This window comes from Oncorhynchus kisutch, linkage group LG6 (assembly GCF_002021735.2).
Source record: "Oncorhynchus kisutch isolate 150728-3 linkage group LG6, Okis_V2, whole genome shotgun sequence".
Lineage (NCBI taxonomy): Eukaryota > Metazoa > Chordata > Actinopteri > Salmoniformes > Salmonidae > Oncorhynchus > Oncorhynchus kisutch.
In genome coordinates this window covers 42,665,067-42,681,216 of record NC_034179.2, presented here as the reverse complement: position 1 = coordinate 42,681,216, position 16,150 = coordinate 42,665,067, and the positions used below count along the sequence as shown (strand labels likewise).

At 44.6% G+C, this 16,150-nt stretch overlaps 1 protein-coding gene and 1 long non-coding RNA gene across 5 annotated transcripts in view; one reads left to right on the top strand and one right to left on the bottom strand.

Moving 5' to 3' along the window:
- LOC109892866 (roundabout homolog 2) overlaps window positions 1–16,150 on the bottom strand; it is a 131,335-nt gene that overhangs the window by 15,166 nt on the left and 100,019 nt on the right. For all 4 annotated transcript variants that reach the window (XM_031826774.1, XM_031826775.1, XM_020485709.2 and 1 more), the window contains 6 exons: window positions 12,039–12,241; window positions 7,499–7,580; window positions 6,067–6,235; window positions 1,428–1,594; window positions 1,046–1,167; window positions 629–845 (listed from right to left, as the gene is read on the bottom strand). In XM_031826774.1, the coding sequence (XP_031682634.1) occupies window positions 629–845; window positions 1,046–1,167; window positions 1,428–1,594; window positions 6,067–6,235; window positions 7,499–7,580; window positions 12,039–12,241 (960 nt within the window). The remainder of the gene's footprint in view (window positions 1–628; window positions 846–1,045; window positions 1,168–1,427; window positions 1,595–6,066; window positions 6,236–7,498; window positions 7,581–12,038; window positions 12,242–16,150) is intronic.
- Window positions 1,484–2,609, top strand: LOC116374401 (uncharacterized). Its single transcript, XR_004210316.1, has 2 exons — window positions 1,484–1,599; window positions 1,761–2,609. It is a non-coding gene; the product is annotated as an uncharacterized LOC116374401 (long non-coding RNA).

Below are 16,150 nucleotides of genomic sequence, written 5' to 3'. Positions count from 1 at the left end.
GAAGATGGATCGTGGATGGATCTTTCAGCATGACAACGACCCGAAACACACAGCCAGGGCAACTAAGGAGTGGCTCCATAAGAAGCATCTCAAGGTCCTGGAGTGGCCTAGCCAGTCTCCAGACCTGAACCCAATAGAAAATCTTTGGAGGAAGCTGAAAGTCCGTATTGCCCAGCGAAAGCCCCGAAACCTGAAGGATCTGGAGAAGGTCTGTATGGAGGAGTGGGCCAAAATCCCTGCTGCAGTGTGTGCAAACCTGGTCAAGAACTACAGGAAGCGTATGATCTCTGTAATTGCAAAGGTTTCTGTACCAAATATTAAGTTCTGCTTTTCTGATGTATCAAATACTTATGTCAATCAATAACATGCAAATTAATTACTTAAAAATCATACAATGTGATTTTCTGGATTTTCATACAATGTGATTTTCAGTTGAAGTGTACCTATGACAAAAATTACAGACCTCTACATGCTTTGTAAGTAGGAAAACCTGCAAAATCGGCAGTGTATCAAATACTTGTTCTCCCCACTGTATATGCTGTCCATATTAGGACAGCCTCTGTCTCAGCAAGGCTTGTGTCAGTCTCATCTGAAGTGGTCAGTATCAGTAGCTTCTAGCCAGTCTTACCTTCCTCTGGTGTTCTGACCAGAAGCAGCCGGCTGTCCATGCCCTGGAACTCGTCGAAATAGGGCCGGATCTTGATCTCGTACTCAGTGCCTTTGAGCAGATCAGCGACCACGGCCAGGCGCTCCGACGGGGCCTTGACATCCTGCAGCTGCCAGGTGCCACCCCTGGGCCGGTAGAGAATCCGGTAGCCCTGGATGTACTGGGACTGACGGTCCACCTGGGGAGGCGAGGAAAAACGACAATTAGACAATTAGAGAAAAGGTAGAGATACAAATAGATAGATAAGAGATATAGTTCTACTACCCTTGTATATGGGTATACAGTAAAACATCCAATAAAACATTCATAGAGTGTGAGTCCAACCAATAGCCTTTATCCTGTGAAAGATGATATAAACACTCAGGACAGGGTATTCACCATCCATGATACTTGAACACTGGAGGCAGTGAGTGTGACGGGATCCTGAAGCTGAACGGCCACCTCTCCCAGCTCTTTCTGGACCTGCCTGTGGTCCACTCCCTGGCCGGTGGGACTTACATCTGCAAATACATCATGAACAAACTTCAAGACACAAAATACTCAGTAAAACGATAGTGGATGCTTAACTCACATACACACTTGATTGACATACCCTAAATTGTTTTATATGAAGCATGAAGCCTTCAGACCTTTATGCTTTCATGAAGCAAGTTTTCAAAATGAGAGAACAATTGCGTTTTGACTTCCCACACTTGTTTTACACTAACTACCACTCTGTACTTATTTTTTAAATTATGTTGTGTCCCTCCTAGGTACTGACCTTGTGTGCGGACGGGCTCAGAGATGGGGCTGGGGTCACTCAGGCCATAAGCGTTGACCGCTCGGACGATGAATAGGTAGATGGTGTTGGGGAAGAGACCACTGACCGTGTGTTTCTCCAATTTGACCAGGTCAGCCACCGTTTGCCATGTACTGCCTGCTGATTGGCTAAAGTAAGAGACCACAGACAAAGATGTCATGTTATTTGTAATTTCCAATTACCTTAGTAAAGTTACTGTGCAAGGCTATTGTTAAATGTTATACTTTACAGAGAATGTTATATTGACAGCTGTTCCTATATTACTCAATAGTGACTATCACTATCTTTTCACAGAGAATCCAACTCAGCGGCAAGTAGCCTAGCGGTTAAGAGCGTTGGTCCAGTAACCGAAAGGTCAGAGGCGTGTGTGAAACAATTGTGGAGGCATGCAGAAGCATTGACATGATATCTCTGCATTGGCATGATTGGTTGACAATAGGTGACGGCGGTACGTCCTGTAAATCAACACAAACTTGACAACTTCCTTCACAATAGCTCTGCTCCGCCAAGTGCAATAAATATGAAAGCCCTGATGACTGAGGAGGCTGCTTCACAGTAAATGCTGTACACCACTTCAGACACAGATTGACGTTTAGGCTGCCCGCAGCAACTCTCTGATTCGGAGGGGTTGGGTTAAATGCGGAAGAGACATTTTGGTTGTGCAACTGACTAGGTATAACCCTTCGTTAGGTTATTGGCAAAGCATTCCACCAAACATTGCCATGACTCAATAGTGACTACAAACTGTTCCTCAGTCTTTTTTTTTACAGAGAATCAGATAGGAGCCACTAGAATAGCAGAGCCCAGGCTGAAGCTGTTTGCCTAGTCATTAAGTGCTGTGTTCAGCGATGCTTCGCTGTCCCCCATGCTCATTTGACGCACTGCGTTCCCGAGCCCAGTGACAGATCCAGGAAATGATGACGGAGCTATTTTTAGCCCACTCAGGTTTTTAGCCACGACGCACCATCAGACCATGCCAGAGCATCTGGTAAATAACAATAACGCCAGCTGTGTGTTTATGACAAGTTTCTTTGTTCGTAAAAAAAAAAAATGTGTCATCTTAAATATTCGTGTTTTGCCTTCTAATAAATAAAGTGATAAATCTTGTGAACAATGCATCTAATAAAGGCAGTTCCGTTTGCATTTTCCTCTCCTGCCTGTTCTTTAGATTTGCTGTCACACCTTGTTTATTGTTTACTGGCATAGTTACATGACACCCTCCTCCACCCCTCGTCACTCGCTTTTTCTTATCTTTTCCTCAACCCGTTCCTTTTTCATTTCCCCCTCGGGACCAGTGACTGCTGTAGCAGACGAGTGACTTTATAGCCGACCTGCGCAATTAGGCGACAGCGATAAAAGCTGTGTGAGCCGTAAATATTCCTCCAGCGGACTGCCCAAAAGTGATAAATCCAAGGTCACTTTGTCCGAGGAGAGGCTGGGAAACTTGGGACACACACAGGAAACACACAAATACACACGTACATATACACTCTTGCCCCACAAACATGCCAATGGGGGAAAAACGACTGTTCCTCACCTCCATGTCCTATAGAATGGAGAGAGGACAATGGTAAATCTGCCCATCTTCATACAGTAACAACATGTCAGGATTCTATGTCCACCTTGTCCTGCACGCACGCACACGCACACACACACACACACACACACACACACACACACACACACACACACACACACACACACACACACACACCCTATCCCCCTGGCCACACGTACCCTTCAACCCCAAAATAACCCCCAGCATCTCAGACAAGGAAATGTTATTCTAAACTAACCTATTCAGTCCCCACAGCAACTCTATAAACAATCAATTTGGGCCACTCGGCACGGTGCTAACTACTACCCAGGGGGCAAGGTGAGAGAAGAGTGATGCAGGGGCTAGTGAGTCAGGATGAGATAGTCCCCACCTAAATGGAGTGGGAGGGGAGGCATTTTCTCATAACACAGTCCGTCCACGTCTGTACCGGCTTTCTCATCCCCTCCTCCCTCCATCCCTCTGCGTCCTATCAGCCCACTGTTAGACCATACTGCACTCGTAACACTGTCTATCTGTGTCTGCTTCCCCCATCCCTTTATTCCTCCATCCCTCTATATTCGTCTTTCCATCCCTCTGCGTCCTATCAGCCCACTGTGAGACCCATAGGAACCTCTCTCTCAGTAAATAGAGCTAGCCCGGCTCCGCTCAGCGTACAATAGCCCAAGGACTCTGTCTATCTGTCTGTGCCAGCCACAATTGAACACATTACCATTTTAGCTCCACAGAGGTGCACTAAGCTGTGTGTGTGTGTGTTTGTGTGACGTTTGATGGGGGCTAAAGTCAAAGTGGGGGGCAGCTGGGAGGTTTGGGGAGTGGGTTAGCATGGGCCAGCCTCCAACCTAGCTGAGGTTGATTAGAATGTGAAATGTGTCAGGGTGTCCACAGGGTGTGTGTGTGTGTGTGTGTGTGTGTGTGTGTGTGTGTGTGTGTGTGTGTGTGTGTGTGTGTGTGTGTGTGTGTGTGTGTGTGTGTGTGTGTGTGTGTGTGTGTGTGTGTGTGTGTGTGTGTGTGTGTGTGTGTGTGTGTGTGTGTGTGTGTGTGTACTGACACCATTAATAAAGGGTGAGGGAAGGCTGCCCACAGCAACCTCTGACTAGAAATGCTCCACTCAAACAGACAGTGTGGTGAAGAAGGCGCAATAGTGCCTCTTCAACCTCAGGAGGCTGAATAAATTTTTCTTGTTCCCTAAGACCCTCACAAACTTTTACAAATACACAACGGAGTGCAGTATCATCGCCTGGTATGGCAACTGCACCGTCCGCAACCGCAGGGCTCTCCAAAAGGGTGGTGCGGTCAGCCCAACGCATCACCGGGGGCACACTGCCTGCCCTCCAGGACACGTACAGCACCTGATGTCACAGGAAGGCCAAAAAGATCATCAAGGACATCAACCACCGGAACCACGGCCTGTTCACCCTACTATCATCCAGAAGGCGAGGTCAGTACAGGTGCACCAAGAGACTGAAAAACAGCTATCTCAAGGCCATCGGACTGTTAAATAGCCATCACTAGCCGGCTACCATCCCGTTACTCAAACCTACACCTCAGAGGCTGCTGCCCTATATACATTGACATGGAACACTAGTCACTTTAATAATGTTTACATACTGCTTTACTCATTTCATATGTATATACTGTATTCTATTCTACTGTATTTTAGTCAATGGCACTCTGACATTACCCGTCCTAATATTTATATATTTCTTAATTCCGTTCTTTTACTTTTAGATTTGTGTGTATTGTTGTGAATTGTTAGATACTACTGCACTGTTGGAGCTAGGAACACAAGCATTTCGTTACACTGCTAAATATGTGTATGTGACCAATACAATTAGATTTGATTTGAGAGAGAGAGCTGGGGGCTGGAGGGGAGAACACTGTGTGTCTGCCAGTGGAGGCTCCTAAGAGGAGGAAGGGGAGGACCATCCTACTCAGTGAATTTCATTTTTTTTAAAGAGTTAAGATAAACCTATACCAAATATATTCACATCACCAAATACCTGATTAAAACACACAGTTTTGCAATGAAAGTATACAGTAGTATCAACAGCACCCTCTAGGGTAGCACCATGGTGTAGCCAGAGGACAGTCATTTTCTGTCCTTCTCTGGCCACATTGACTTCAATACAAAACCTAGAAGGCTTGTGCTCCTCATTCCCTTTCATAGACCTACATACATAATTAAGACAACTTGCGGTGGTCGTCCTTCAACCAGTCAAAGCTTTGGAAAGTATAAACATGTTGCCCATCCAATCAAAGGATCAGAGAAGGATCCTAGTGCTTGTGTGATTTTGCATGTGTGATTTTGCATGTGTGATTTTGAAGCATGGTGAGTTGGTGACATTGTTGGATAGATTGAGATGGTGAATAGTTGAGCATTTTTAGGACATTATTCAAATTAGTTTCTTCAAACTACAGGAGATGGAGGAGGTAGATTATGTATTTCTTTCTTGGTTTTAAAACTTTGGTTTTGTGTCAAGTTAGTGACATTTATTTGAAATTTTAGTTTTAGTCTAAATTTGACAAATTTAGGTTGCAAGTATCTAGCTAACTACCAGAGTGCAGTTGTCTCTGCCAGAATGACTAGATTATTTTGTTGAAGAACCCCTGTCATTGCCCACATCAGATTGAAGCCTCTGAATGCCTCAACTCATACCTCATACCCTCATTCAATCCCAGGTGTGGTTCCTTCCCAACCACAGACTTCTCATTCCCCACAATATTTTACTGTGAATATATTATTTCTTAAATGTTTTAGGTTGAAATAAATCTTGTGTCTTTGACGACTTTTGAAACACCCTTTTTGTCGTCTCTGTGCGACCCGGGTCTATACCGTGGGTCCCCCATCCTTCTACCTTTTTCAAGTCACCAGTATGTGCAAGTGTGTCTTTAGATGTTATGTGTTACTTCAACCCCCTCCCCCCCAAAATAATGTAGCATGAATAGAGCTGAAATATCTGTCTTCCTGTCTGTTCTACAGAATGCACCACGAGGTTGAGCCCTATGGAACGTGGTCCAACTCCTACTGTCCACTCCGCTCACCTGAAGGCCTCAATGATGTATGAGGTGACGGCGGCGCCTCCCTCGTGGGCGTTGGGCTGCCAGGTGAGGGTGACACTGTTGCGCGTCACGTCGGTCACCACAGGCTTCTGGGGCGGTCCTGGCAGCTGGAAAGGTTCTGATGCCTGGGGGACAGACGAACCTCCACTCTCTGAAAATCACAATCAAATCAAATCAAATGAAGGGAAGTGCATTTAAAAAGAAACAGAGACAGAGGATGAGAGGTTAGCTGGATGGTAGTGCATCTCCTATGTATAGTGGTAGTGGATCTCCTATGTATAGTGGTAGTGCATCTCCTATGTATAGTGGTAGTGGATCTCCTATGTATAGTGGTAGTGCATCTCCTATGTATAGTGGTAGTGGATCTCCTATGTATAGTGGTAGTGCATCTCCTATGTATAGTGGTAGTGCATCTCCTATGTATAGTGGTAGTGGATCTCCTATGTATAGTGGTAGTGCATCTCCTAAGTATAGTGGTAGTGCATCTCCTATGTATAGTGGTAGTGGATCTCCTATGTATAGTGGTAGTGCATCTCCTATGTATAGTGGTAGTGCATCTCCTATGTATAGTGGTAGTGGATCTCCTATGTATAGTGGTAGTGCATCTCCTATGTATAGTGGTAGTGCATCTCCTATGTATAGTGGTAGTGCATCTCCTATGTATAGTGGTAGTGCATCTCCTATGTATAGTGGTAGTGCATCTCCTATGTATAGTGGTAGTGCATCTCCTATGTATAGTGGTAGTGCATCTCCTATGTATAGTGGTAGTGCATCTCCTATGTATAGTGGTAGTGCATCTCCTATGTATAGTGGTAGTGCATCTCCTATGTATAGTGGTAGTGCAACCATTCTCAATCTAACTGTTGTTGGAAGACTAGCACTAGTCCTTTTGTAAGTTACCTGTTGGTAAATAATTAATGTAATACGATCAATCACGGATTGAAAAGTAACATTTGTCTTCAATAAGGAATGAAATGAAACGGACCCCAGCCCTGATCACAGTAACTGACTTTGACAATTCACATCTAAAAATAAGAGTTTAGTTGTGAATTTCTGCTTGGTTGTTTTTAAGATGCATTTGTAGGCACTAAATACCACCGTATCAAGCTTCATCAAACAGCAGCATTTCATTTCAGCAATAAGGCATTACTTCTTCCAACTCATCATCCTTCCGTTTCGCCTTGGGCCAAACAACGCCCCTAGGTGCGATTACATCCACAATTTCACAAGACCTCTGCCTTATTTCTCCATTCACTGCCATACCTACAGGTGATAATGATCTTATATGGGCATGTAATGTCATGGAGGCAATCTAATAGTCTGTAGGGAGGTGTTTACTACAGTACATTTACCTTTCACCGTGTGTGTGTGTGCATGCGTGTGTGTACACGTGTGTGCATGCGTGTGCATTTACCTTTCACCGTGAGTACTCCGCTCCATGTCGTCTCTCCGCTCGAGCTGGAAGCCACGCAGGTGTAGGCCCCTGAGTCGGTTTCCTGGCAACAAGAGAGAGGGCTCAGTTAACATCGTGTACATGCACAAAAGCACAATGCCTTTGCCTCTTCATATTCGGTGTTCCAAAGCAAATCTTTCCAGGTAAGTCAACATGAACATCTGCCTAGAACATCTGCCATGTTGACTCCAATGCTTCCCACAGTTCTGTCAAGTTGGCTTGATGTCCTTTGGGTGTTGGACCATTCTTGTTACACACAGGAAACTGTTAAGAATGAAAAACCCAGCAGTGTTGCCTGTTCTTGACACAAATCGGTGCGCCTGGCATCAAATACCATACTGATTGAAGTGGATTTAGCAAGTGACATCAATAAGGGATCATAGCGTTCACCTGGATTCACCTGGTCTGTCTATGTCATGGGAAGAGCAGGTGTTCTTAATGTTTTGTATACTCAGTGTATATATGGCTTTAGAGTATATGTTCTCAGAGCATGCACAGAACAGCTGGCAGGCATATTCACAGTCAGTTTTAACCTCTCCTGGTCCCAGTCTGTAATCTCCACATCTTTTAAGATGACCACAATCATTGCTGTTCCTAAGAACTCTAAAGCTTCATGCCACAATGACTACCGCCCTGTAGCTCTCAGTTCTGTAATCATGAAGTGCTTTGAGAGACTGGTTATGGAACACATTAACACCACCATCCCAGCCACCCTCTAGACCCACTCCAATTTCCATACCACCCCAACAGATCCATAGATGACGCAATCTCAATTGCTCTTCACACTGCCCTCACCCACCTAGATAAGAGGAATACCTATGTGAGAATGCTGTAAATTGAATACAGATCAGCGTTCAACAGCATTGTTCTCTCCAAGCTCGTCACCAAGCTTAGGACTCTGGGTCTGAACACCTCCCTCTGCAACTGGATCCTGGACTTCCTGACGGGCCGACCCAAGGTGGTGAGGGTAGGCAACATTATCTCCTCCACACTGACCCTTAACACAGGGGCCCCACAAGGGTGTGTGCTTAGTCCCCTCCTGTACTCCTTGTACACCCACGACTGTGTGGCCACGCACAACTCCAACACCATTATCAAGTTCACTGACAACACGACGGTGGTAGGCCTGATCACCGGCAACAATGAGTCAGCCTACAGGGAGGAGGTCAGTGAACTGGCAGTGTGGTGCCGGAGCAACAACCTCTCCATCAATGTCAGCAAGAACAAGGAGTTGATCGTGGACACGCCCCCATCCACATCGACAGGACAGCAGTAGAGCAGGTAGACAGCTTCAAGTTCAGGGTAGGAGTCCCCACTATCCATTTAATCGTATTCATGATCTAAAAGGCAAAACTGATCATAGATCAGCACTCCTATCTGAAACCCTTGATAAATATGGGCCCTGATCCTTTTGAACCAGTGTGGGAGTTTAGAGGAGGATAAAGGAGAGACCTTTAGTAACCAGAGCGGGTCTGCAAACGTCTGTGGCTCTTACTTTGCTTTATACTGAGCACTCAACAGTAACCAGCATTCTGGGCTGACACTAGCAAGTGTGTGTGTGTGTGTGTGTGTGTGTGTGTGTGTGTGTGTGTGTGTGTGTGTGTGTGTGTGTGTGTGTGTGTGTGTGTGTGTGTGTGTGTGTGTGTGTGCGCGCACGTGTGTGCGCGCACGTGTGTGCATGCGTGTGTATACTCGCAGGTGCATGTATGTCTGTGTGTGTGTGTGTGTGTGTGTGTGTGTGTGTGTGTGTGTGTGTGTGTGTGTGTGTGTGTGTGTGTGTGTGTGTGTGTGTGTGTGTGTGATTGCGTACGTGCCTACTGGTAATTGTGTGTGAGTGTGTAGGTAGTGCACACGTGTGTGTGTGTGTTTAAGACGATAAGTGTGGGTCAGGGAGAACATTGCCTATTAAAATTTCATTGGGAGGCTGAGAGCGAGACAAGGGCTAGAAATTGCTTACAACAGTGGAAGATGTACAAATGTAGGATCTCAATTTGATCACCCTGTTGTTGCAGGAAAAGCACTAATGTATTCAAGGTTTAAAATGCTTCTAAATTCAGATTTGCCCCTAAACATTCTTTTATCAATAATTCACATTTCCTGTTGCTGCAGGATTATCTTCTTGCTGTGAGAAACTGGTCAAATTAAGATCCTACACCTGTAGGGACTCGCAGACAATGATCTAATAGTGTTGACAGCTCACCCCCAACCGCCTGGAGGTTAGTGGGCCACACACACACACACACACACACACACACACACACACACACACACACACACACACACACACACACACACACACACACACACACACACACACACACACACACACACACACACACACACACACACACGACTAGGCATTCAGCCCTCATGGTTAATGTAAGACCAATCTTATTCAAAACTAAAGCTAATGAATTATACAAAGCACACTACAAAAACGCACAGCGAGCCAACACAATGCAATCAAGATAATAGCACTGTTGTTTGTGCTTGGTTGCCATCCACTTCTCTATACCCTCTATACCCTGTGTGGCCAGTTGCAGTGGCGTTGGTATAACTCAAGTCTAAGTTCCCTGTCTAAAAGCCCCAAGAGGGACAGGAGAGGTGACTCCAAGTCCAATAGTACATCACTCTTCCTAAAGGCCAGCTGACCTTGAAAGAACCTGTATGGCAGCCAAGAAAGCCAATGATGTGCATGTTTGGGGCGACAGGTCCCGGGTGGTGACTGGTGATTGGAGGAGAGGATTGGGAAGGGTTAAACGGATGGGCACCTGACCATTAATCATGGTTGGCAGCTTTAGGCGCTGCGCTAAACAGATAGTTAAAAATGGTTGAAGGATGAAGGTGGGGAGAGTCAACCGGGAGCCAAATGTCTAAGCTCGTTCCTGGTTGTGAAATGCCTTCCTTATTTTCTCCCCTTCCTCGATGTTCTGATATCATCTCAAGTGCATTCTCTCTCTGTGTTGTAGCATCTTCCTTGACTTCTATTTCTCTCCATCTCATATTTTCATCTCAATATCCTGTCTCTTTCTCTATTGCTTTCTTTCTCCCCCACCCCTCCTTTTGTCTCTGTCCTGTTAGAGGGAGGCTTGGCACAGTGCTGTAGTTGTAGTGTGTGTCTGGCTCTGGTCCCGAGGTAATGGGCATTGCTTCAGTCCCAGAGAGGAACAAACAGACCATCTGTCGGGTGGCCGGCCCTCTCTCCTCCACCCATCCCTTCTTCCTGTGCCCCTCTCTGCCTTAGTTAAAAGGAGCAACCTGATAAAAGTGGGAGAGAGCAATAAAAACAAGGAGGAAGAGTGTCCAAGATTCAAAATGATAGAAATTGACATAAGTACAGCCCATCTAGTCGAGATATGAGAAATTCACAAATACAGTGGGCAGAGGAAGTACTAAAAATTGTTTGCTATATTTTGAGTGCATGCGGTTGAAGTTTTAGCTGAACATTTTTGATGTTGGTGCATTGAGATTCTTAACTTAATCGCTCTCCCTCCTTCTCTCTTTACCTATCCCCCCCCTCTCTCTCTCCCCCTCTCTCAATTCCCCAACAAGGATTTAATTAAAGTCACAGCAATCGTTAATCACTGTGGGCTCGACAATCAATTAATTAACACGTCAGCCGGCCTGAAGCTCGCCACACACTACGGTGACCCGCAGGTGCAGCCCGCAACCCCAGAGGGCTCTGGGTAGAATGGATTTCATTAGCCGTGCGAACGCCACCACTAACGACTGCTAACGATTGCACCCGCTCATTACCTTGGCGATTATGCACCACAGACACTCAACAGCCAATTACTAAGTCAATGAGTCACCCATAAACCATAAAAAAGTCACTCCTGCGGTCCAATATTCCAATATTAATATCTTACTCTTAATTTGATTGAATTACATTGCCGAGATGTGTGTCAGAGTGGACAGCTTGTATGGCCTGTATGCCGCTCACTGTGGCCATATCAATATATCAAGAGGACAGCTTACCGCGGCATCTGAAAACTGCTTTCTATTGCTCGAAATGGCAGTCAGTCATAATAACATAGTGAATTAAACAAAGCTAAATACCATTAAGGATGAGTAGTTACTCATTGTGTATTTATTATTATTATTATATTATTATTTTTATTTGTATTATTTCTCTTTTTGTCTCTCTGCATTGTTGGGAAGGGCCCATAAGTAAACATTTCACTGTTAGTCTACACTTGGATTTGATTTAGTTGATTGCATTGCTTTGGAAATAACACTCGGGTGTTATTGCATGCGGTTGCTTAGTGTCACTTAGGAGAGTTACCTCAGACGATTGATATGATGAGACTTGAAGTGCGTTGAGATGCAATGTGAGGTGTTTAATTTCATATGCTATTATGCAGGGCGTGAAGGCATTTACAGAGGAGGGAAAGAGAATTGTTTGGAGCGTTCTTTCTACATTTATGAGAATCATTGAGAACATTATTTTTACGTTCTTAAGAATTATTGGGAACGTTCTTTGCACGTTCCTTTCAGGTACCTGCAGGTTTGTGATCTGGAATGTTCCCTTCTCCATCAGGCTGACACGCTCGTCACCCAGTATCCTTTGGCCGTCCTTCTCCCATTGGATGCTGGGCAGAGGGTTGCCCATCACGTGGCACTGCAATTGAGCGGTGGAGCCTGGTGCCAACGTTTGATTGGCTGGCCCTTGGCGGATGATGGGCGGGACTCGGTCGGAGGGTGCTGTGTGGGGGAGGGAAGGAGGGAGAGAGAGAGAGAATGTGCATTAAGAGAGTGTGTACCACTGGGCAAACACTGGTTCAATCAACGTTGTTTCCACGTCATTTCAATTAAATTATGTTGAACCAACATGGAATAGACGTTGAATTGACATCTGTGCCCAGTGGGTAGTTGAGTGTATTCCATAAAAACACTATCCTAACCATTTTCAGCATGGAGTCCACCTCGAATTCTGTTGGGACATAACTCTTCATATTAACCCGTGTAAATCACTAACGGCAGGCGGTGTAAAAATATGCAGACGTAAAATAACGCAGCTCTCAGCAAGTCCACAAACCCCCTGCTCCTGCCCTATTTCACATCCAATCAATGACATAGATCTCTTTTGCTCGAGCGTGTAGCAATCTAGTTTTTCTCTGTTGCTCTAGAGACAATTTATATGTGAAATAAAACAGCGGTTCAATGAACTTGTCATTTATTGGTTAGATGTTAAAGGGACAGTTAAATAGAAATACGATAATTTCAGTGTCTAGTTTAACAAAACTGTGTGGACTGCAGTCACTCCTTGTCCGTAGACTGCTTTCAAGGTATGGAAAGAAATATCTAAATATTAATTTAGCAGAATCTGTCCCTGTAATGTCAACTTTCAGTCAAAAAGAAGGTCTACCCATGGCAGTTACTCTACTGAACGGGAGTGTTTTGCCAGTGCAGGCCTTTATTTGCCATAACACCTTCACTCATATTGCTTTCTCCCACTGTACAGCATTGTTGTGGCTTAACACGTCAAAGTAGCGCTGAATAATTTAATATTTGTTTGACTAAACCTGGAAATTCTTCTTGAATCGGGGAGGTGGAGGACCATGAATAAGTCATTGACGAGTCAATTACTTTGGCATTTACCATTCCCTCTCCAGTATCAAACCGTTCTGATGGTAAACCCTAGGACATTAGACTGCTGGGATTGGGTACATGCTGAGATTAGGTTTGCAATATTCGGCTTTGTTCCAAGAGGCCAAGAGGATACTTATATGAATAAACATCATGGAAAGGAAACATAATCTTTCACAACATACCACCAAGGTTGTGGAGTCAATTTCTGCATTAGTCCACATTCTAAGCGGGTTTGGTTACAGGTGTGCTAAATAGCCATATGGCGTAAGTGGCTTCACTGAAGATACAGTACATATCGAAATGACCTGCCTTCATAGAAGCTAAAAATGGAATGGAGGAGCAGAGTATGTGTGTGCATTATTGTGTTTGAGTATTTCTGTGTGTGTCCGTGTTTGTGTGAAAAGGGAACCGTGTCCACTGCACAGTCAGATATGAAGTATAATTACCTTTTGAAGTGTATTGACATTTTCTGCATTGACTAATATCGAGCAATATAGAACATGCAGATGTAGGATCTTAATTTTATCACCCTGTTGTTGCAGGACATTTCCTGCACAGCAGGAGATGCAAACTTGTAATGTATTCACATTTTTAAAAGGCATCTAAAGTTTGTCATTTACACTTAAAAATGGCAGACTTGATATGTCCTAACACATAATGGATCAACCGCTAGAAAAATGTCCCTGAATTATAATCCACACAACAATTCACATTTCCTGTTCAAATGAAGATCCTACAAACAGTATGTAAGTAGTGCACGGTACATCAATAGTGTACTCCTTGTTTAACCCCTTGGCACTAAATCCCATCCCTCCATAGACTGTTTACCCTGTAGTGAAACACAGGCCCTGGCTATATACTCACTAGACCACCATGCCCTGCAAACAGAGGCCAGCCAATGTACATATATGGATCTGTCTATGCCACCTCTGTATGTCTGTGTGCACACCCTCATGTAAACACCACTGTGTGTCTGTGTGCACACCATCATGTAAACACCACTGTGTGTCTGTGTGCACACCATCATGTAAACACCACTGTATGTCTGTGTGCACACCATCATGTAAACACCTCGGTATGTCTGTGTGCACACCATCATGTAAACACCACTGTATGTCTGTGTGCACACCATCATGTTAACACCACTGTATGTCTGTGTGCACACCATCATGTAAACACCTCTGTATGTCTGTGTGCACACCATCATGTAAACACCACTGTATGTCTGTGTGCACACCATCATGTAAACACCTCTGTATGTCTGTGTGCACACCATCATGTAAACACCACTGTGTGTCTGTGTGCACACCATCATGTAAACACCTCTGTATGTCTGTGTGCACACCATCATGTAAACACCTCTGTATGTCTGTGTGCACACCATCATGTAAACACCTCTGTATGTCTGTGTGCACACCATCATGTAAACACCACTGTATGTCTGTGTGCACACCATCATGTAAACACCTCTGTATGTCTGTGTGCACACCATCATGTAAACACCTCTGTATGTCTGTGTGCACACCATCATGTAAACACCACTGTGTGTCTGTGTGCACACCATCATGTAAACACCTCTGTATGTCTGTGTGCACACCATCATGTAAACACCTCTGTATGTCTGTGTGCACACCATCATGTAAACACCTCTGTATGTCTGTGTGCACACCATCATGTAAACACCACTGTGTGTCTGTGTGCACACCATCAAGTAAACACCACTGTATGTCTGTGTGCACACCATCATGTAAACACCTCTGTATGTCTGTGTGCACACCATCATGTAAACACCACTGTATGTCTGTGTGCACACCATCATGTAAACACCACTGTGTGTGTGCTGACATCTTACAGAGTAACATTCAGGAAACTATGACTATGACAAAGGGAAAATAAAAAATAAAAATATGAACTGTATATCTGTTAAAAAAACGTACAAGTCAAATCAAATCAAATCAAATTTATTTATATAGCCCTTCGTACATCAGCTGATGTCTCAAAGTGCTGTACAGAAACCCAGCCTAAAACCCCAAACAGCAAGCAATGCAGGTGTAGAAGCACGGTGGCTAGGAAAAATTGTTGTCTGTATGCTAGGCAGGGAAAGGCTAGCTAAGCTACAGTGCTTTGAGGCAGATGTGGAGCACAGATGCATCTAAACAACAGTTTATCCCCTTCCTTACTGGGCGCGGCGCGATGAGGGGAGCATATGTTCCCGGCGAGGTTAATTTGCATAGCGCCATTGCGACTTGTCCTGTTTGATTACGTCTCGCTTTACCTCCTGCTGTTCGCTCATTTGGGGGACTGGTGGGGGGGCGATGATTTTTAATTTGGGGCGGCTTTGAAGAGTTTTTAATTTATTTAGGTTTAAGCAGTTGTGAAGGGAGTGATGGAGGGTGGAGGGACTGGCAGGGGGGGGGTAGTCCATCGGCCAAACCAGCAGTCCATGAAATATGTCCAAATAAAACATGGTGATAAGGTAGTCGGGAAAAGGATGCTTCCCAACGGCACCCTATTCCTGTTAAAGTGCACTACTTTTGACCTAGGGCTCTGGTCAAAAGTAGTGCACTATAAAGGGAAGAGGATGCCATATGGGATATACTCAAAGTGTTAGAAGGTAATGGGATTTGAATGTGGGGTTTGTACGAGGAAGGTGCTGGGTTGGGTTTGGGAGGTAGGTTAATTGAAGCCAGCTGTGTGTGATAGTGAGCCCTAGGGGGTAATCAACTTACTCTAGAGCAGGTATTCCTAAACTGGGGTATGCATACCCCCCTGCCGGCAGGGGTACGCCAAATAAAAATGTGATTCACATTTAAAAATATTTAAAAAATCTAATTTTCAAACAGTTCATTTATATTTTCCAACGGTTTCCAGTTAGTTTTTTCCCCTCGCCTATCTCACAACTCGATAAAACCTTCAATCTTGCCGGACATTTAGAAACAAAACATGCCAATTACAAAATAAACCACAGAGATTTTTTTTGCGAGAATTAAAACGACTTTGGAGTAGTAAGACATGTATAAA